The sequence below is a fragment of the Pezoporus wallicus genome, unplaced genomic scaffold, assembly GCF_028554395.1.
Source record: "Pezoporus wallicus isolate ANWC-B61680 ecotype Strahan unplaced genomic scaffold, APGP_CSIRO_Pwel_v1 contig_7274, whole genome shotgun sequence".
Lineage (NCBI taxonomy): Eukaryota > Metazoa > Chordata > Aves > Psittaciformes > Psittacidae > Pezoporus > Pezoporus wallicus.
The window spans coordinates 642,351-665,828 of NW_026637137.1; the positions used below are offsets into that span (position 1 = coordinate 642,351).

The 23,478-nt window shown below is 35.1% G+C and overlaps 1 protein-coding gene across 32 annotated transcripts in view; it reads right to left on the bottom strand.

Moving 5' to 3' along the window:
* NRCAM (neuronal cell adhesion molecule) overlaps positions 1 to 23,478 on the bottom strand; it is a 69,226-nt gene that overhangs the window by 16,887 nt on the left and 28,861 nt on the right. For 9 of the 32 annotated variants that reach the window (XM_057403684.1, XM_057403690.1, XM_057403682.1 and 6 more), the window contains 8 exons: positions 23,160 to 23,261; positions 19,527 to 19,724; positions 19,343 to 19,413; positions 18,229 to 18,454; positions 17,808 to 17,923; positions 15,013 to 15,217; positions 14,698 to 14,820; positions 13,510 to 13,686 (listed from right to left, as the gene is read on the bottom strand). In XM_057403684.1, the coding sequence (XP_057259667.1) occupies positions 13,510 to 13,686; positions 14,698 to 14,820; positions 15,013 to 15,217; positions 17,808 to 17,923; positions 18,229 to 18,454; positions 19,343 to 19,413; positions 19,527 to 19,724; positions 23,160 to 23,261 (1,218 nt within the window). Of the gene's footprint in view, positions 1 to 2,639; positions 2,793 to 3,827; positions 3,954 to 4,469; positions 4,536 to 12,332; positions 12,369 to 13,500; positions 13,687 to 14,697; positions 14,821 to 15,012; positions 15,218 to 17,807; positions 17,924 to 18,228; positions 18,455 to 19,342; positions 19,414 to 19,526; positions 19,725 to 23,159; positions 23,262 to 23,478 lie in introns of all 32 variants that reach the window. The other 23 variants (XM_057403673.1, XM_057403663.1, XM_057403660.1 and 20 more) reach the window with 7 other exon arrangements.

A 23,478-nucleotide genomic window follows, 5' to 3' on the forward strand; every position in this document is an offset into this window, starting at 1 on the left:
GTTTTTGCCCTGGAATAACACCTGAGCATTGCATGGCAGACAGCTAGCTGACAAGAGACACTATGCAATTATAGACCAGAATTCAAACCCATGTCTCAATGTTATTTACTACTTAAAACTAGGCTGAGACAACTAGCTTGGAAACATCAGCTCTCAATAGTCCCAGATTCCTGAGTGTTTTCCATAGTCTCTATGAAAACCCCAAGTACCTCTGATGTCTGGAGACAGTATCTACCCTCCATTCCATAGGGAAGACCAATGTGTATTTCATGCTAGAAGTACTAGGCTAAAATTAACTCTGTTTTTGCTGCCTCTTTATGGTCTTACTGGGCAAAGTTATGACTTGATTTTCATGTAAACAGATCAATGAATTAATGTGCCTGGTTACTGTGGAGTTACAATTAGGAGTTTTTCCAGCCTCGGATTCAGAATATCCTTTTTGATATTTTTGAAACTGACTCTTTCTTATATGCACAATAAGTTAAACTATTTTGCATTGAAATGTCTACATGTTATATAAATATATATAAATATATCTTTTATATATTTCCACTTCATATACCATATATAAATATATGAATATATATAAGTGGTAGTCTTAAAAAACAAGATCACAAAGGCAATCTTCTTCTGCATTCCAAATAAAATGAAAACAAAATTTTGTTTTCACATTTAGCTTAAAATTAGTTTTAGTTTTGCTCATATGCATTCATAATAAGGCATTAAAGGTTGTATAATACATAGTGACAAAATGCAAAAGCGCATTTCATATTCAAACGTAGTAAGAAATGCGATCAAGCAAAACAATTCATGCATAAAAATATGCAAGATAGATGGGAAAGAGTAAAGATGAAAACTAACTTATGTAGCTTTCTGTAGTCTTTAACTTATTGCATATCCAGTAGGAAAGGGTTTCTAGCTCTCAGTGCAATTTTTAAAATGGAACAACATTTCCTGCTTGTGCTAAGCAAATTCTCTGCTTCAGGCCGAAAGACATTTATTCTTGCTGAACTGCTAATGCAGGATCAATGCAATACTCTGTTCTGGTATGCTCAAAAAGATAAACCTGCACACTATGAACATTTTCTCTAGGAATATTTATGGAGCAAAAGCCTTTGATATAAAATATTGCAGCTTCATTCCTAAATAAGAACATATTTCATATTCCCATATTTTCCTCTTTGTCCACTTAAGATTTTGCAGTGTTTAAAAGCTTTGATAGAGGCTGAAGATAGTGTGACACAACATTCTTCTGTAAGTAATATGCTATGTATATAGTTTAGTGCTGGACACTGAACCTTACAAGAAGCAGAAACGAATGTCTTTAAATTCTCTTCTTCCTTAACTACTCAACAACATGAGCCAAGCTGACTGGTTATGAACAGGATTCCTAATTGACTGGCTCCTAATCAACTGTAACTTTTGTGCAGAAAGATGCTTTTGGGAAGGTTTCCATTCATCTTGTTTTGAATTACACTATAGTCTTGATCCTTGCTTTACTGCTACTTTAGATTTTGCATGTGTATTTGCATAAAATTTTATACAACTAGCTGCTCTCTGGCATAAATAGCCTCTGTGTTTAGCCCATACTCATTTGCTTGGCACTGTTATCCAGCACCATGTTTTCAAAACCTTCCTGTTTTGAAAGGAAACTGTGAAAGGAAACGGTGAAAGGAAATGGAACAAAACAAAGCAAAAATTTATGATTTTAGAAAGTGATTGCTTTCAAACTGGCATACCCATTATTTACTTTGTTGTCTGGTGGTTATTACATAATTTTCAAGTATATTTTCATGCTGAAACTACTTTCTTAAATCATAACATTCTAGAGTTGGTGAGGCTCTTGTGAAATAACTATGCACTGACCAAAATGCTTGGACTGAGCAGAAGAGGCTAGCAAATACACAACAAATAATAACAGATGACTAAGAACATGCTGTGATGGAAACAACATATTCAGCATAACATCGAAAAACATCCAACAAAGCCCTTTCTCTGAGTTAAAAGAACAAGCATTACTGATTTGTTTATGAAGAAGTAGAACTGAAATATGTACATAAGGAACTTAAATAGTCTTACTGATTCACAGGATATGGTTGTAACATCAAAATCCATATAAACCCAGTATATGACAGGAAAAGAAATTTACAGGTTGGAATCTCTTAACACCGGTATAAACAGATTACATGAGACATCAGTTTGAATCTGCGCTTCTGGTTATGGAAACATTTTAGCTCAGAGTTTCTGCATTAAAACTAATCATATACAGAATTTTATCTTTAAATACTTGGCTCTATTAAAGTTATTTAAATACAGCCATCTAATTATATTAATTAGAAATAAATTAAATATATCATCTTCAGTGCACAGCACACAGGTTTGAGTGTAAGCAGTGAGCATCTTGCCTCTAATCTAAACATTAGAAAAGTAGAGTGTATTGGAAGGAGGAAACATTCATAATCTACATAATAAATGTCCTGGCGTTATTTAGGAGTTCATAAAATAATTTAACATTGCTCTATAAAAGGAACATGCAGAGATAAAGCTACAGCATCTCTTAGCTAGAAGCAGTTCAATGTTTCAGCACTTGGTCTACCACGATTCTGACTACGATACAGAATTGGTATGGCATGCCTCACCTGGACCTGTCTCAAACACATCCTCTGAACTCCTAAAACCAGACAGGCCCTCAGCACCAACCCGGACTTTATATGCTGTTCCCGGTGTTAAACCCTTTAACACAAAGAAGCTTCGAGAACCATTTACAATTTCTTTTTTCCAATCTTCTTTGCCTACAAAAATTTTAGGAAAACAACACAGCGGAATTTTAATTTTTGTCTGTATTATTGGAAGATTCTAGACAGAAAACTATCAACAGTTACTTGACTAAACTATGGACTGGCTGAAAAAAAAATCAGCCATTTTCTCAGAAAAATAAAATCATATAAAATGATGACTTCAAATAATATATTGCATTCAATATATTAAAGACATTGTACATGAGTTATGAAACTATTTTGAACATTTGTTCCATTGTACTAGAAAAATAGTATTTTCGCTTACTTTTTTAAAAAGGCTATTCAACTTGCAATTATAAAATACATTAAAATAGATTTTAATAATTTAAATTACACTTCTGCAGTTTCAGTCAATATTTATTTTAGTTAAGAAGTTTTACATCGCTATCCAAACATCTCTCTCATATCTGAGACCAATATCCAGAAAAATCCATTTATATTCCAATTTTCAGATTGGTCATCTTTAGTCATAACTTTAGAAGGATAGAATGCTTGAATATACATACCTTTTTTTTTTTGAGCTAACCGTGTTTTAATTACTAGTGGTATTATCAAAGAATAAAATCTGGGTTTATGCCAATAAAAGCATGTAATTTGGTTGATGTTTTATTTTAAGGTTTAATTTAACAAGGAATATTGTTTTGTTTTGCTCTCATTTATTTTTTTTCCCTGAATTTGGCATAATTTAGCAAAATTGTTATAGCCTATTTTAATGCAACTAATCATATTTTAACATATGTATTATAAACAACTTCATGCAAACTACATTTTTAGAAGTTCACATTCAAAAGAATTTATAAAATACAAAGGAACAAAGGCTGATATTCCTTCTAAGCATCAAATACCTGCTACACATTGATGTTAATTAAAATGAAAACTATTTGATCTTCATGATCAAATTAAAAAATAATTCTTACAGATATTTAAGAGCTACTGCTACCATTGGGTCAATTTAGGACCACATTTACATTAACAGTCTTTAAAATATATCTGAACACTGTAGCAAAATTTAATGAAATGACTTCTTACTGCCTGCTACACCATATTCAACATAAAAGTGCGCATGATCTGGTCCCTCATACTCCCAACTTATATTGGCATAGGTCTCAGCGGCAGCTGTTGTAACATTTCTGATCCTTGGATAAAGTGGTTGCACTGAATATACAATAGAAAAACAAAGCAGAATGCAAAATTGTGACTTCATACAATAATAAAAAATTATTTTAAGAGGTTACTATTTCAATTTAGACCATATACAAAGAAAGTATAGTACATTTGTCATTGTTTCCATTACTGGAAACCAGTGACTAAAGTATTTGATAATTGAATCCTAGGCAGTTACTACACTATGAAATTAAAAAGTAACATCTACATAATCTACTGAGCATGCCCTCTATCACAAAAACTGTCAAATATTTAAAAACACCTAACTGACAAAATTCTGGAACACAGTATTTCTATCCATCTAGATGTGAAATGCAATGGAAAGTGAGAATACTGTCGAGGTAACAGGAAATGGTAGGAGAGAAGGGAGGTACAACAGGGTGAGAAGGGTGGTACACACCTCCCTTTACACCACCCATCACTGATGGACCGCAAATGCCTCAACTGCAAGCCCTTATAGGATTTTGTCCCTATTGCATTGATAATGATAAAAAAGGAAGACAATACCCTTATAGAATGTTGGACGGACAGTGTGCATGACTGGGGAGGTTGCAAAAAGGGTTTCTGAATATCCTTCATCAGAGATAGTAGGAAAGAAAAAAATAAACAGTAAAACCACTTTACATCAAAAAGTAACATTTAAATAATACAGTAAAACCTTACCTGTTAAATGAATAACACATGCACACTCTAAGCTCATGCAGGCATCAATTAGTTTTGCTTGGTAAAATATGAAATAGCTAAGTGATACGCATGTATTTGAGAACAAGCTGAAGTGTGTGTGTACTGACACCTTTACTTTCACATTTCTGAATCAGCTTCATTAACATTGTGGATTCACAGCACCTTTAGACATTGGAACATTAAATGTCAGATATTGGAAAGCCAGTATCAAAATACTCTGGTGTGAAGGACACAAATCACTGGAATGCAAGAAGATGTTCATTTTAAGGTACTGTGTCTTACTGCTGACATTCTCATTAGAAAGCAGTCCTTTTCACAGATATGCATAATGCCCACACATATCGACTGAGAATTGAACATAAAAAGTGCTTCTCTCTTCAGCATCCTGTAATTACCCACTTTGCTTATACCTTATTTCTTTCTTTTCCAATTATACTTGTTACAAATGGATATATAGTTCAGTATTTCTGTTCTCCTAATATTAATGAAGAATATATTTTAATAGTTCTAGCAGTGTGATAGTGCAGACACAGAAAAGATACTCCTCAAAGGATGAAATTAGTTTTTAATGAAAATGCCTCACTTGGTTTGCCACTGACTTTTCTATCTTGCTAAAAATATCTTTTCTGCTAGAAACAGCATCAAAAATACTTCCCAAAGGACTATGAAACATCAGAGGCAAAAGCCTATCCTCAGTAAAGACAAATGGTAGGATTCCAATGGCTTCACCTACAACAGAAAATAAAATGAGGAAAAGCTTGTTCTCAAGGCAAGAGGTGCTGTACAGATTTTATCTGTGTACTTGAATTATTTTCTCCTCAAAACAGGATGGCTTTGTCCATATGGCTGACTGCAAAAAGTTCCAAAATAGATTCAGAGAGAAAATGGCCTACTTTGGAATAGTAACATAAATAGATAAATCTATGTAGAAGACCCTAGCCCAGGCTAAACAATACGAATACCATGTCCAGAAAACTGCAGTTTCTGAGTATTTTTTAAAATATCTAAGTTATTCCAGTCACATAAACTCTCCTGAAAATATGGCATGATAACAAAACATATTTCACAATATCAGACTTCTTATCCCCATAGTTGCATCAAATTTTTCTTCTTAACTCTATTCCAGTAGTACTTATTCAACCCTTCAACCTTATTAAACTATTTCCATATTTGATGTCTCTGCATATAAATTGAGCTTGTATATTTTATATGCAATTTCTTTCACCAACCAAAACCAATAAGGAATATATTATTTTAAACCTACAGAATATATTTATTCCTTGGCTAAAACCACCTGGAAAAAAAAAAATCAAATAGGAAGCACAGGATTTTAAAAAAGCCATCTAGGTTACTAAGTCAACAACAAACCCCCTAAGAAATGCCAGTGCCAGAGATGTCTATGGGAAGTCTAACATGTAACCATATCCACTATGGTAATGCAAGGGGATTAGATTCTGCTTCTCTGTACCACATGAAGGTAGTAAGAGGAAAGAATAGCAGGCTCCAAATTTAGGAGCTGCAGAGTCTGACATTGCAGACAGGATATATAACTTCCTTTCTCATTTGTAAATAGGAACAGGTGTTTGTTACAAACAGCATCAAAGCGCTTGTTCTGTGCCAAGAAAACAACTGGTCTGTATTCTAAATGACTTTGTTTTGTTCCATTAAGTTGTGCTTTCTCAGACTTGTCTTTCCCTGGATTCTGCTTTTCCACAAAAGAATTAATTAGCACACAACTGTATGACCGATATTTGTCACCTATGTTAGACAGAAGAAACTATTAGCAGTAAACCATTTCAAACTCTTACAAATAGATGTCACAGAAGTACACCTAACTTCTCCCTCATCATGCCTGAATACCTGGGGATGAAGGTAACTCTCTCATCTTGTGTGAAAGACTCCAGACGACAGACAGCTTCTGTAACCCTAACCAAATTCAATAATCACATTCCTGTAAAACCTCTATCTTATCTTGTGTTTTGGTTTGTGACTGATTCATGCTTACATTTATCAGATGTACTCTTATCTGATTCTTACCAACAGCTGTTTGTATAGATTTATCCATTTGTAGTATTTGGTCAGATGTAAGTTTTGTGGGTTTTTTTCCTGTTGAATCCAGTGCACAAAAAAATTTGTTCAGTAGAACATTTAATTTCAGAATCATTATCTTTGTAATTCCTCCTCTTTTGCATTATTGCTTGATCTAATTTTCTAGCAAGCTTGGAAAATTTTAGTTAAGTCTGTTAAATGTGCCATATCTGCAACATGAATATAAACACAGGAAGGTAAAAGATGGATCCTGAGTTGATGAAAGCACAAAGTAGTTACAACATTTAAAGCTTGTCTCCAATCTACCCAGAATCCTGATTTCTCAATCAGCACACCTCTAATTGTAATTAACCTCTCAGTTCTTCAACATGTTTCCCAGCACTGTTCACAAATGCAGCCTGTAATTGTTAGTTGGCAGAACCTCTCAGCATGTGCAAGTGCCAGTTGGTAAAGAGGGGGGTCGAAAGCTTCGTCTCAGGCAGCAGGAGTTTTCAGTAGTGGAGCACTGTGCTCTCTTGATCTGTAACCACGCTCAACACTGTGCAGCAGCACTGGCAAAAGCCTCGCTCTAAAACTGATGGGAATGGATTGTTAATAAGCTACAGTTTTTTATACAGACAGACTCCTATTCAGCTGCCTCCAGTAATAAGCTCTTCTATTCACACTACGATACAATGCAAAATTTAGCTGGCACCTCTGAGAACAGTTTCATTCCTGTAGCAAGTTACAGCATAAGAGTATTTGCCAGTTGTTGAGAAAGTGGCCTACGCTCAAGGTAAAATTTTCCTCTCAATTCAAACTATTTCCTATGCCTTTTTAGTACAGTTTTTTGTAGAGATCTATTTAATCTTCCAGTCTTTCAGGAACAGAGCTCCTCCAAATAACACAGTTATACTTGGGCTGCAGATTCAATAGAATTTAGGAAGACAGGATATGAGATGTGAATAGCTTTTAACAACAAAACAGGTACTCTCTCTCAAGATTTAGTTCAGAAGAACAATAAATTAAATAATCCCCAAAGTGACTAAACTTTAGGAATTTTCATGGGATTCACCTGATTTCCAGGCGAAAATAGCAGGTAAGTGACAAGCACACATTTGAAGATCGGTGTCAAATGTAAAAAAAAAAACCAAAACAAAACCACAAAGCAATATATCATAGACAATTACTTAAAATGCATATATGAAAAGAAAAATAAATTTAAAGGAGATAAAAAAAAACCCCACACAAGAAAAGATGAAGGAAACCGGTAAGAGATTCTGCCAGAGCCTGTAACACAGAGAGAAGGGTTTTGCTTTTGTTTTTTAATGTACAAATTTTAAAGTATGAAATTCAAGCCTTAGTATAATAGTAGGAGTGAATTCCATTTCTGGCAGTGAGAGATGGGCATTAGTAACTTCTAAGATAATTTAGGCCATTGCAAGAGCATTCCTATAGTGTAATAAATACAGAAGAAGAAATGCAAGAAATCATTTCACCAATAAGCATTTAGGATGGCATGGATTTTTTAGGATGGCATGGATTTTGTATGACATCTACAAAGCAAAAGGTATTTGCAGGAATATTTGCCTTGCAATAACCATAGTTTTCTCTAGTCTGGTATGCAAAGCATCATCATTGTTCCAGTAAACTTAAAAGGCGCAGAACAGTGGCTCTGCTTAGCAGATTGCACTGAAACAATCACGTAGATCTATCATGAAGTCCACAGAGAGAGAGTGGCTGAAGGAGGAGTACAAAAATACTATGAAAAACTTGAAAAGAAAAAGCAGCTTGAACTTGTTAGTGAAAAATATGGAGACGTTCTGTGAAGTGATGCAAAGAGGGAGGAAAAACAGATGGTGGGCAGGGCAAATGATTTAAGGAACAGAACTTTGTATGGAACAAAGAAAACTGAGATTATCCTGTCTTCTACAAAGAGATCAGAGTTATGAACTCAGTTGAGAATGATTTCTAGCCTACAGTGAAGAGCCTCATAACGAAGATTCCATCAGAAGAAAAAGAATATTTTGAAACCCAGAGGCTAGACTACTTGTTTTTCTCCCTTGCAAAATAAGTATTTCTATCAATAATATTTGTGATGTGAAGTTCACATGAATGCGGCAGACCAGACTGAGTACTGCATTGACAGGAAGCATTAGCATCAATTAAAGATAACTGTCATCTCACAACCTTGTTTTAATTGCAGTTCATTGTCTGTGTATATGCAGACAAGACCTTGCTTTCAAATAAAAATGTTGACTAAATCAAAAAGAAGAAACAAGAAGGCTTGTGAAATGAGACTCACACATCATGCCATGACTCCCTACACTTTATCTTATAACAAATACAGTAATGAGCCCATGTGCCTATTTATTTTAATCAGCAACTCTCATTTCTACTACTGGTCAAATCTGTATTCTCTTCCTTCCTCTATAGACCAGTTATTTAAAAATTCTAACAGAAAAGGGTGGAAAAGGCTTGACTCCAGTGATGACCTCAGTTACATCCCAGCTGCTAATGTAATTATTTTGTTTGTAATCAGGTTATTATTTCCCAGTTTTTCTCACACCTCTGTTACCTCATGCTTGTCGTTAGATGTCGATACATACACTAATGCACACTGCTTATCTAGTACTGAGTACAATACATCATGTTTCACATATGCAGCTTTCAGACACATTCAGAATACAGGCTGCTAAGAAGAAAAACACATTTTTTTCTGTGTAGTCCCATACTTTGATAACATTTAAATCACTTATAACACCACAGTATTAGAAAGGAAAAATGACAGTGCAAGTCAAATAAGAGTATCAACTATAGCAGGACATCTTGGCCATCTGGTAAAATAATGTGTTTCATGATTGATTTACTCATGGGCTTGTGAGAGAATGACACGGATCTCCTCTGTTAAGTTTCCCTTAGAGAAGAAAATACCCTCAATTCTTGTGATTTGCCAAGATCCACTGTACTTATGCTGTCTGATACAATGGCACTGTTTGTCTAAAGAACTTTTTTATTAGGATGGTTGCCCATATTAGAGGGGGACAATAACTATCTCCTTATACTGCCCCCCCCCCCCCCCCCCCTTTCTATTCCAGCTACAGGCAAAAAAATTATTCCTTTATCTAAATCCCCTAGCTTTGACCTCATATTTCATGCTTTCAACTAAAATTTTTATTTAACCTCATGGAAAAAAATGTACAAAACTTGCTTCCCTACTTACTGGTCTAGAATATATTAGATATCTTTACTTAACACCAGTACAGTCATTATAATCAAACAAACTCAGTTGGGACAAATATTAAAATACCAGGTGCAGCAGTAAGCAGACTGTGGTCACTCTGATTGTTTTTAAAGTAATAAAAGACTATGAAGGGCCCACACTTGTCTCAAAAGATGGCAAAGGACAAATGGTGCCAAGAGAAAGGGAATGTATTTCAGAACTGCAATAAAAATATTGGGACACTCTTAGATTCACTGAAGCAATACTTCCCTTTGCATTTAAATGTAAAATTTTAGTCTGAGAAGTGAAATATATCACAAGTAGCACAGCTTGCCCTGGTTTGAATGATTTAAATTCCTCCAGGACCTTGTGTTTAGTGTTTCTGACTGCCCAAGCTGCAAGTCATCAGGGGCACCTAGTCAGTAGAAAACACCTAATACCGATATTCCAGTACAAATTTGGAGGATGAAACTGGGACCTATTGTCTTCTTAACTTCCAAGATGAATGTGCTCAAATTGAAAGAGAGAGGATAAATAAAATTTCCTGGTAAGTTCTGCCCTTCAAAACAAACAAAAAAAAAAGATACGTTTTTGGTCACAAAAGGTTGGGATTATCCAAATTTCACTATCTCCTTGGTTTGGTTTTGGGTCCATATTAGTAGGAATTGTATCTACATACAGGCCCTCCTGCACTTAATGGAGGAATAAAAATTCACTGCTTGGTATGGCTCCTTGAGTGGGCTGAGTATTTTTATCTTCCAAATCCACCCACTTATGAGACAAAATCACTTAGTACTTGGTAATATGACAATCCTATCTTTCCTCATGGTCCCTGATCAGTAGCAAAACAGTTAATGTGTTAATGTAAGTAACTAGTACGAACATTCATCTCAGACCTGCAGCAACTCAGATGTCCTAACAGATGCCATGGCTTTAGTTCCATCCTGTTTGCAGTTCCAAAGTTTTCTTTGCAATAGTAAGAGCTAGATGCTACAGGAATATGTGAAAACTTTGAAACCATAAACAGCATGGAACCAAATGAAGACGTCTGCTTAGTCTTCAGAGAACCCGAGATGACAGCTCTGAAATATGAGCTGCTTCAGCTGATCTTACAAATAAGATGCTTTCTGCTAGCCACAGACTGTGATACAGCTATAATTAGACCTGTTTCACACAGAGAATCCATTTTTCCTTTCATGAGTTTTTATAGCCAGCTATAAATAATTCGAACTTAATTTATATTTCTGCTGTTAATGTCCAAGACTACAAGCCAGACTGAAGTGTTCAAATCTGTGCTGACTTCTCAGCTACAGCCAGACTGACAACCAGTAATGAGCTGTCATTAATATAAATCCACAACTCCATACACTAACCAGAAATGCATCACATAATAGAATACACTTATATGTACAAATATATATATTATATATGCACAAATGCACACATACATATGTATATTATAGTCTGAATCATATGAGACCGAGAAAATTAAGTTCCTTTTTACGCTATTATTATTCTAATACCTGAGCATCAAGTGGAAATAAAATATACGTAAAACACTTTATCCTGCCTCCTCCAAGTTGGTAAAAAATACTGGGTATTTCATGCATAGATCTTGATTTGGGATGGTTATGGTCTGACAATCTGAAGCACAGATGTTCACTGGTGTCAACGACACTTCTGTGGTAAAATAACACATACACATAGAGACACCTTTCTGACTTAGAGCTACCTAACAGTCCTCAGGACAACCTTTGCCTTTGACAGTGAAGGTATCAAAATTCAGAAGAACTGCATCATAAAAAACTAAGTATTACTGAATTTAAGAATAAGGTTGACAAATAGGTCCCACTAACTGAAATATCAAATACTCATTCACAAGATCTGTGAACCTAAGACAGCAAGAAGCCATTTGCCTGTGCATTCAAGCTGATACTCAAACTGAGATGTATACAGCGGGTATTGTCAGTCATCTGTCTCTTGTGCACAGTTGACTTGTAAATAAAATAAACGTGATCCAATGGGTAGCATTAATCAGCAGTGAAAACAAGAGTGCACTTACTTTTTTTAAACAACAAAAAAATTGCACATGGCACAGGCAGTAAAAATATCTCCTTTGCAGAAGAGCTTTTTTTTCTACTCCAGCTAATCAGTGCAAGTGCACCTGGATCCTGAATATCTGTGACACTGACATACATTCCGTTAAATATTCAGAAATAATTAGACTTTGCTGAAGCAAAGCTAATGAATTCCTGTGGAACTACATGGCAAAATAGTAAGATGAAAGGTATTAATAAACATTCTGTATTCCTTTTTTTCAAAAAAAAAAAAGAAATCACCAAAACCAAGATTTTCTGTCCTTACCACTCCAACAATTCCCCCATTTGCAACACTGCAAAATCCACACATTAACAAATCATGCAGTTTCATTTTACCTTTGCCTGCACCTACAGCAGGATGAAGAATACCAGCTTTAATGGAGGAAAACAAGAACAGGAACACTATATAATTAGATACAACACCAACAGGAACATACATATATAATTTCATTATAAAACAGAAAAGCATGCAGACTAGATAAAATGTATTAATTCAAACAAATTAGAAACGACCCACTTATGCTGAACACTGACAGACTATTACAAGACAAAAAATAATATACATGCATTTACAAAATTTCATGGCTCATGCTTGTTAAGGTTCACAATTTAAAATAAATGTAGTTTATATGCAACCTTAATACAGTATTAGAGAAACTGCATTGCATACCTACTCATCTATGGGAATGACAATAAACTATAATTTTACTAAGCATAAAAATTTGTGAAAAGATGGTGTCAAAATAGACTCTTAATAATAAGATGTGCAAAATCATAAAATACTTTCCCCTAAATTTTTCCCTTTGCTTAACATCTTTAACAAAATAACTGCCAAAATCTGAGATCTAGAATGACAATAAATGTAAAAATCAATAACAGGACTGAAGAATATACCTAAAACTTTTAAAATATTATAGAAGGTCACCAGTTACTTGGGGCCATAGGTGACAAATTTATTTATGCAGGGTTTTTTAAGCTTAAGGGGCTTTTACAGTTTTTGCCAGCTCTGTAAAAACAATGTTGAGACCTCATAGAAGTTGTTGCATACTTCAAAACAGAAATTATTTCCACTAGCCATGAAGCTGCATCATTTCATTGACAGTTGGAACCAATGATCTAAAGATCCTTTCCAAACTAAAAGATTCTATGATTCTATTTCAGTATTGTTCTTTGTGAACAGAGCAGATCAATGAAGCAAAATACATAAACAGAGGAAAATCACTTCAGATGTAAACTTACATGCATCTTTGAAGACCAGAAAAACTGAAGACCTAGAACTTGCAAGTTTATATTAAAAGGAGGGGCTTTGCACCTTTTTTGGGGGCTTCTACTACTGTGGAAAACCTTTACACACCTTCTCTTAAAAACTATTTAAAATCTTTTATGAGTTAAGAAAGCTCTAGAAAAAAACAGGGGCTATTTCCTTAATGGAAGGAAGTAGTAGAAATAGTTTGAATAAAATTTGCAGTGGTTTTTAAATTCTGCGGGTTTCCTCTATACATACCCATCTTACCTTCATCCATAATTGTTACTGCTTCCTCAGTTATCTGATTTCCTGATCCAACAGAAGTTTGTGCATTAAAGTAAAACTTGTACCGTGTGCTGTAATTTAAATTTTTTAGTATCAAGCTGCTCTCGTTGGCAGGAATTCTTATCTCTACCAGGGGACCCAATTCATGTGTGTTGTTGACTGTTGTCACAAGGAAAGAAAAAAAAAGGTTAGTTAGGAAAATTGACTACATTGTCATTGTGCTAAAACAGGATTTTTTGTTGGTATTGTTTGTATTTATTTGTTTTGTTTGCTGCATTGTCCATTTCAGGTTATATGAATGATAATCTACAGTTTCAAAAGAAAGTCACTTTTGTGTAAAAAGGATTTACTCAAAGAGCCAAAATTCAACAGGGAGATAAGAAAAACCTGTAAGCTTTAAAAGTACAACTTCCATTCTGGTAAATATCTGAATTCAAAGCAACTGAGTCCACATCAGATCATCTGAACTTACACACATTTGAAACACTGATCATTAAAAAATTCTGAAACTCTGCACTACCTGCCTCATAATAAATCCAGTATGCTCAGGAACAAAAAAATACTCAAGTGTCTATAATGCAGTGGAAGTTGGTAAGTGGAAGAAAACAAACTTCCTTAACCCATTCCATGCACATAAACCTCTTAAATGTCCAGTGTCACTGCTGACATATTTCTGGGCAAAGAAGCAGTGGCATGGGGATCCTAAGGAAGTGATTTATACCTCTGATATGAGTAAATAACACACCTATGAATTTTCATTTTAAGAGTAAAATACCATGAAAACTGCAGAAGCAGACAACAATGCAATTGTCATGTATTTTGATCTACTTCTAATGATACTTTCTCTGCAGTTCAAATATGGGATTTGCAAGTGTGGTGTCTTGCTTCTAACTTGGCAGTCTATTATATTTAGGACTTCCATTTTTCTTTGAAGCATGCTTTGAAGAAATAAAAGTAATATAAAAGAGCTAACTTTATACTTAAGCAAGTGAAGTTTTCTATTCATCTATACTGTCAACATACATTAATCTTTTCCAAATTTGACATCTATGTTGCAATCATAACTTCTGTACATACAATACATTAACTTCACATATTTTTGCTTAATAAACTGATTGCTATTTGGTACACCTATCGTCTAAGTTAAACATGTATTTATAATCAACTTACTTGGCTGAAACTTCAGTATATATGATGTCAAAACACCATTTGGATGGGTTGGTGAACCCCACTCCAGCGTCAGAGAGTCCAGTGTTGGGTTAGTAATCTTCAAAAAGGAAGGTGAGCTGGGAACTTTTAAGAAGAATATACAGTAAATACAGAGTAGATTAACTTAAAACAGCTGATGAATTATTAATTCTTAAAATATTATTGTATTGAGCCAGATTATTATTTTATGATGTCCAAAACGAAAAATCAGCAATTATACCCTTATTGTTCTATTTCTGAATATTAAGTTTATTCTCCAGATTTCTCATTTCATACCTCCTTCAGGGGTCCTAAATACTTTGTCTGGACTTGCTGGTCCTTCTCCTTTACCATTAGCAACTCTAACATTCAGCTTGTAAGTACTATATGGTTCCAGCCCTGGCAACATTCCAAAAGTCTTGTTTCCTCTGAAAGTCAAGATCTTTTTTTCTACATGTCGCCTACTCCTTCTGGATAGACTCTGCACTTTCCAGTAGTAAACCTAAAGACAGAAGAAAATCTACAGTGAGTATTTAAAGTGTCCTGATTTTACAAACTTAAGCTTTTTCATGATTATCCATCAATTATAGGTAGGATTAATTGCAATTTTAATAAACTCAGGTGAGACACAGCATACAGCTTTCCTACTCTAGAAACAGGCTTTGTCCAGAAACAGTCGTGTCTACACAACTATCACCTGCCAGTTCTGCTAATGGTCAACACCAGTTTCACGCAAGTTATGGTTTGGAATTGCATTACTACGTGATGGTTCTCATGTTAGCAAGTCCATCTGAGAGGTAGGACTCATTCAAATCATCAGTTCTTTGAGCAAGATATCTACACAGCTTCCAAAGCAGACTTGCGCTTTGCCACCTTGTTATGTCACACACCTGAGAGTGCCATTCCCTATGACGTGAAAGCCAAGCAGATATTTTTCAATGGGAGAGAAACCAAAATATTTGTCTGGGCTGGAAAAACACACAAGTCCTGAAAGGTCTCTGAGGTTACATTCATGGAAGGATTTCCACCTAAGGACAGGAAAACTATTCCTCCGTTTATATGACAATTAGATCGTGTCACAAAGCTGCTTCTGGTGGCCATTTTGCTGATTGAGTTTCTAAGAAACTACAGATGAGCCTCAGAGGTAATTAACTTGACTGGATTCTCTTTATTACACAGTCTCTCTAACATGACATCTGGGAAGATATTAACAGTTGCTCCTACAAAGACTTGTATTACTTCCTTCTGCTCTTGTGAGACCTCACCTGGAGTATTGTGTGCAGTTCTGGTGTCCTCAACGTTAAAAGGACATGGAACTGTTGGAACAAGTCCAGAGGAGGGCCACGAGGATGATCAGGGGACTGGAGCACCTCCTGTATTGAAGACAGGCTGAGAAAGTTGGAGCTGTTCAGCCTGGAGAAGAGAAGGCTGCGTGGAGACCTCATAGCAGCCTTCCAGTATCTGAAGGGGGCCTATAGGGATGCTGGGGAGGGACTCTTCATTAGGGACTGTAGTGACAGGACAAGGGGTAACGGGTTAAAACTTAAACAGGGGAAGTTTAGATTGGATATAAGGATGAAATTCTTTCCTGTAAGGGTGGTGAGGCACTGGAATGGGTTGCCCAGGGAGGTTGTGAATGCTCCATCCCTGGCAGTGTTCAAGGCCAGGTTGGACGAGGCCTTGGGTGATATGATTTAGCGTAAGGTGTCCCTGCCCACGGCAGGGGGTTGGAACTAGATGATCTTAAGGTCCTTTCCAACCCTAACGATTCTATGATTCTATGATTCTAAGCACATCATTGTTCATTTTTCACAGAACAATTTTTATGCATGTACGATCACACACTAAAACTGATGAAGCAATGCAGTGATTCCTTTTAGGCTAACTGCAAAACACCCCTTTAATTGAGGAAGCTAGAATTTCACATACGAATTCAAGAAATTGAACTAAGACTTACAAAGCCGAACTAGACAGCTTATAAAGCAATGTTACACTAACACCAGTTCCAATCGCTAACATACCATATCGCTCTAATCACTGTTAAATGCTACCATGTTTTACATGGCTTGAGTTAATGTTTTTCAACACCATCAGCTGTCATCCTGTAGCTCTCATCCCACCAATTAGTGTATAAAGCCATTTACAAGGTAACAAAAGCTTGAAGTGTTGGCACCATTACTATTGAAACTCATAAGGTATAGTTCATGATGTTTTAAGTACTGTTAGCCAGTAACATATCTCAAAGGATGTTATTATAGAGGGGTCATCACTTTTCACTAGGCAGGCTGAAATTAAAGGAGAGCTTTAATAAGATGGGTTTGATAAGCAGTGATTTGGAAGAGGAAAATGACAGTGAAAGAGACTGCATCATGTATTGTATTGAATAACCACTGAATTCATAAGAATAACAGGGAGAAAATGGCAGCAGTAACAATGAAAAGAATGATTTTTAAAAGTTCTTCTCTAGGTTTGAAATACCTTATAACACAGTATATCTCACTGAGATAATTTCATTAAATAGGAAAGCCTGAATTTGCTAGTAGGATTTTTCTGATGTGATTAAAAAGAGGTAGTCATGTCCTTTGTAAGCTACACCAATAGATAAGAAATTCCAAGCATCCTCTACGTCCATGAAAAGTTTTCAGTGTGTATAAAGCTTTATAAGAATACCTATCCACCAGGTCTTGTTTTTAACCTATGTTAGCTTGATTTATCTGCATCTGCAAAAATTATTTAAGAAACTTTTGCTGCATCTGCAACTTTTTCAATGGTATACGACTATCACATTTGTCCTAGCCATAACAGCAAAATTACTCAGTGGTCAGGTCTCTTGTCAGTCCTGTGGTCTTGAGCTTGTTGTATTTATGGTTCAAGGACAATGTCAGAGGAGGCTACTACTACAAGGCTGGAACATTGTTGAAATTTAAATGAATTGCATCAACATTGCTGCTCTTTTCAGCAAAACCGGCGAGCTCAATGAAAAGCAAGAGTCCTCTTACACATCAGTAATTTCAATCTGGATACAACCACATATATAGGAAAAGTGATCTATTGTAATAAATAAGAAACTGAAGGCTTTTGACTCTACTTACTTTGTACCCTTGAAGGTGTCCTCGGACAGTTTTTAGTGGAACCGGGTCCCAATGCACCTTTGCTAACGTGCTGTTAATAACATGAACCTGCACATTGCCTGGAGCAACCATTGGCACTGTGTGGAAAGGAGGCAACAAGTACCTAGTTAGAATGAGAAACCACACGAACATACTTTTTCAGAATGAGTCTTTGCATTGCACTCAAGGAGTAAGTTAAAATGTTCCTATGTTAAAAAAGCTGACCTCAGGATTAATATTAGAGTATTATGAAGCTTTATTATCTCCAAATTACTTCATTTTATGAAAAAACAAAACCAACTACTATCCCCCTTTTTCAGTATCTTAGTATTTTAAATACCCATTTAGGTTACACATTTAGTTGCTTTTAATCAGTACAACTGAGTCACATTACGAAACTTACAGTCTTCCCCAGAATGTCCAATCACCTCTGACGGCTCTGGTGCATATCCCAGGTCATTTAAAGCTTGTACTTTTATTTCATAAGGAACAAAAGTTGGTGTACCAGACACGATATACTTAGATACGTTTGCAACTATAACAGATGTCCATTCATCATCAACATCTTTCTGTCGCCAACTGACTTTATACTGAAGCCCTGGTCCATTAGACTGAAAACCTTTTAAAGACTGAAATGGAAAGAAATACTTTTGAAAATATTCAGAAGCATCAGAAAAATCCAAAGCCACAAAGGAAATGTACTGATTCTTCTTTAGAATTCTACTGAAAAATTTACCACTGTGTTCTGTGATGGAGAAACACTGCTGAAACTTCTAAGCTATCTAATTTAGCTTTTACAGGATGCCAGTTTAGTTGCTTTTGATCCATTTGTAAAAATCAGATTGAATTGTGATCCTAATTCTCTTGCAACCAAAGACTGGGATTGCTGTATACATAGCTTGTTTTCAAGTATTTCTTAAAAAGTGGAAGAAGGAAAAAAAGAGACGTACACCATTTCCCTGTAAACTGTTGCCTAGACAATGTTTCCTTGCCTGGGATGGGAAAGTGGTTTTACATGGCTCCCCTTGAGAGGTAAAGGCATTATAGAGAAAACCTTACCATGATGGGAAGGGAAAACTTTTCCCCAGAAATTTTGAGTGGAACAGTGCACAATAGCTTAATTTATCACAAAAGTTGATGGTAGAATCAAGATTCACATTAGAATTGATTCTAAAAATAAGACTCTGCTTGAGATAAACCTCAATTTACATATTTAAGTTTTCCTAAACTGGCAGCAAAACATCCTGTATTACCAAATTAATGGCTTACCTTGAAAAATCACTCAAGGAAAATACACACCTTAAGTTATTTTTTTTTTTTTAAATTCCATGTAGCTTATCCCTCAAAATGAAGATGGAGAAATGTCTGGATTTTACTCCTTTTCAAGAATGTTTTAAGCAAGCAATGCATTGGGTATGCTCATAGTATGTTCACAGTTAGATTATTATTATTTCTCAAAAAGAAAAAAGCTACTCACAGACCTGAAAGCAAATGAAACCTCAAAAACCCAAACTTACCTCCCATGTTATTACCAAATTATCAGGTTCTGAGCCTATCCCTTGTACATTAGAAGGATTTTCATCAGGGTCTAAAAATAAAACATTTGCATGTGAACAAGAATGACTGTTGTTTGCATTCTAAGCAAATTCAATGAAATTCATAGAAGAAATCAATCGCTAGTAAGTGGGAAAAGTTATTTACTTGCAGATTTTGTCAGGTACTGCTCAGATGGTTCACTCGGCTGACTTCTGCCAATCTCATTGACAGCTATCACGCGGAATGAATAGTTGACATACGGAGACAACTTCAACTGTACTGTTGTCTGAGTTCCAGGAACTTCCGTCTGGTAATGCCATACCCCTGGTTCATGCAGTCCATCTTCATATTCAATCACAAAGTCTGGAAACAGAAATTGAATCCAACTTTATGTCAAAACTTGCAACACCTTCCTAAATCAATATAGGCATTTCTGAACAAGCTAATCGGAAGGGAGTGATCCAACGTCTGCTTTTAAAAACAATGGAAATTGAAATGCAAGTACATAAACCAGAACACAGATCTATAATGTGCATCTCAAAACTACTACCCAGGTAATCAATATATAACATAAAAATTATAGAATATAATATATACAGTATATGGCATATATAATATACATAACATATACTATATAATACACAGTATATAATGTATAATATATATGTAATAAATAACATATAATATACAATATTATATATTACAAACATATAATTTACAATATATATGTGGAACATACGGTGAGTATAGAATATAGAGTAGAAACATCCTTACTTTTATTATTTGGTATTCTCACTAATGATCTACCTGTCATGTAGCACGTTACTACAAGAACTCTCTCTCTCGGGTACTGAATTTTAATGTAACGGGAACCCTTGAACTATCACAGCAAGGAAGTTGGACAAGATTGGAATTTTGATGCCAAAGTAATATTTGGCTGACAAATATATTGGTCTTATTGTATCAGGATGACAAGTACTACCTATACAGTATTAAAACTCTCTCAGTATTCCAATTTCCCCAATGAGACTGAGAAGAACTACTTAAAGTCAAGAACCAATACTTGAGGAAGGTTTCCGAGAGCACTTTTCAGTATCTTCTAATTAAGTCATAGAATATATGTTCAGAAGTTGAATTTCTTGGAGAGTTCTCTGTCTGAACATTACAATGATTACTGTTAAGATCCTACAGAGTATATAATCTCAGGGATAACTAGGCTTGTAGATGTCAAAAAAGAAAATCATTAGCAAAGACAAAAGGACATTTGTTTTTTCAGCTATGAACAAGCCAAAGCAGCTTCTGGGTAAAAATACAAATTTTGAAACACTTTAGAGGAATTGTTAGGATATAGTCAATAAATGGGAGAAAAATGTGTAGTCTGAATACATTCCACAGAAACTTAAGTTTAGATACATGAGCATCAAATGTTTGTGTTTTGTGTAACAAAAATTTTCCCTTATCTCATGTATAGGTGAGGACAAAACGCCAGAATATAACTTAGAATAAATCCTGTTTGCATTACTAAAGAAATTCTGAGGGACATCTAGAAATTGCTTGTAGAAGAATAATTACGGTAGCACTTAGAAATAACACATAAGGAGCCAAGCTGTTCAAGAAGGAAAATAGGTAAGTAGTACTAAACATAGCCTTCTGGACTTGAGGCTTGAAGATTTCATTCTGACTTGAGTAGTAAGAAAGAACTGGCCCCAAATTACTGCTGAGATACAGTGGTGGTGCTTGTTCAGAGATAAAGCTCTTGGAATGTTATGTTCTCTGAACAAAAGTCTTTGTGAAAAGTTTAGACTACTATGTAGGGACCTTAAAGATCATCTAATTCTAACCCCCTGCCATGGGCAGGGACACCTTCCACTAGACCAGGTTGCTCAAAACCCCATTCAACCTGGCCTTGAACACTGCCAGGGATGCAGCATCCACAACTTTACTGGGCAACCTGTTCCAATGTCTCATCACCTTTATCGTGAAGAGTATCTTCCTAATGTCCAATCTAAATCTCCCCTCTGGCAGCTTAAAGCCTCTTCTCCTCATGACACTACATGCTAAAAAAAAAAAATAAAGCACCCCAAAAGTTTTCTTTAGCTTCCCTAATAACTAGCATTCTGCTTTCAACTCTAATCGAACAATATATAGGAGACTTCAAGGAAAAAAATTCTATCTGAGCTTTCAGAGATATTTAGCATGTCAGTCATATTATTTGTGCAAAGGGATCACTCATAATGAAATGCTATCCTTGAGTGTTGATCTGCACTTTGAAGTGATAGCAGCACCAACAGCAGTAATAAATTTACTTATGAAGCAAATGCCTTATTTTACAATATAAATTGCATCATAATTAAAAAAAAAATTATTTAGTTAAAAGAGTTCAATTGCTAATATCAGAGTGCATGCAATATCTCACTTTTAGAAAAAATTACATGAGACAACACCACTTAGTATCATCTCTTTTTAAACAGTGTGATCTCATTCCTATAGAAAGGAGAGACTTGTGTCTTCTGGTCTGGAAAAAAGGAAAATACTAATATACAAGTATATCAATAAGGCATATCTTTAATACAATTCAAATATTTAGATTAAATTTACATATATTTTTAAAAAGTATCTTACTAGTTGATATACACTAGACAAGTATGCAAGTGTATAACTCCAGTAAAATCTGTTGGTGTTTCCTTAAAATGCAATCAAAATCTTTGATATGTTCTTAAATTTGTCGAATTCTGTTTCTACAAAACTTATTTTTCAGATGCCTGATGCTTATGGTTTGTGTTCAGTGTTGATAACAACCAGAATCAGACCCTGGAGAGTAACACTCAGTAAGTCAGCCTAACTTATTTATTGCACATACAACACGAACACCAGCCTTGGTAACTTGTGGCAGTTATTAGCTAAAAATACACTGCATAAATAATTAAACTGCTACATTAAGTTGCTCACAACTAAAAGGTTTCCCCAACAAATCTTTCAGATCCTACTATTTTTTGGAAAACAAACAAACAGTAACATCCTTCTTCCTTCCTCCTTAATTCCCCCTCCACCCTCTCTGCTCAATAAAAGAGTTATCGTGTTTTACTGGGAGGAATAATAGCATTTAAGATCAATTATCTGTCTCAAAATTTTGTAGATGTCTATTTTCTCTGTCTTATGGACATGTTTTATTCCTTCAGCTGTCTGGACTAATAAATAATAATAATAACTCAAACAAACCCACAAAACAAACAAAAAAAAACCAAACCCAAAACAAAACAAAAAAAAAACAACAAAAAACCAAAAACCGGCCAAAAAAAAAACACAAAAAGCAAAACACCAGAAAAACTGCTTTATATTTTCATGAAGAATAAGTTTCTGTATCTGTAATGATGGATAATTCCCAAAGATACAGGTACTGTTGTTATTTCAAATTCATGTGAATTAGAAAAGAGTTAATGCAAGATATTAGTAGGTCTCTCCTTCAGAAGCAGATAAGTAACGAAGAAGTCTATTCTACACATAGAATAGGACCCTGTCAGACAGAGGTCATATCAGTATCAACTTCTGTGTTAAACTAGCACAGTTTTTGGATGAAAAGCCCAGCTCTTTAGGACAGTGACTAAGTCTTTTCTGCTTGGCTGTACACTAAAGGACATTTAGTGAAATTTCGTTGTGTAAATAAATGGCAACTGTAGCGAACGAATTTACATTCTTCCATGTTGCACACAAATATATCTCAGAACTCACCCTTTGGAATCTCTGAGAACAGTTAACATAATTCTCTTAATATAGCATGATAGATACAAACAAACATACTTGTAATAGGACTGTTATTTTCATCTCCTGGTATCCATGAGAGTTCAACACTTCTTTCTAGCTGACCTGTTAATTCCAAGTCAAAGGGTGGATTTGGCCGAGCTGTAAATCAAATGAAGACAAAGTAAATAATCACACCAGAACAGATATGCAGTTTCATCTTTGAAAATAGCCCCTTACATTCCAATAAAAAGAATTCCACAAATACAGCAGCACAGATCTACTCACTTAGATACGCAGAACTTAATGACCATTAGCATGCAATCGTTACAAAACAGATAAAATGGAGAACTGATGTTCTATACATTAACAAGAATCT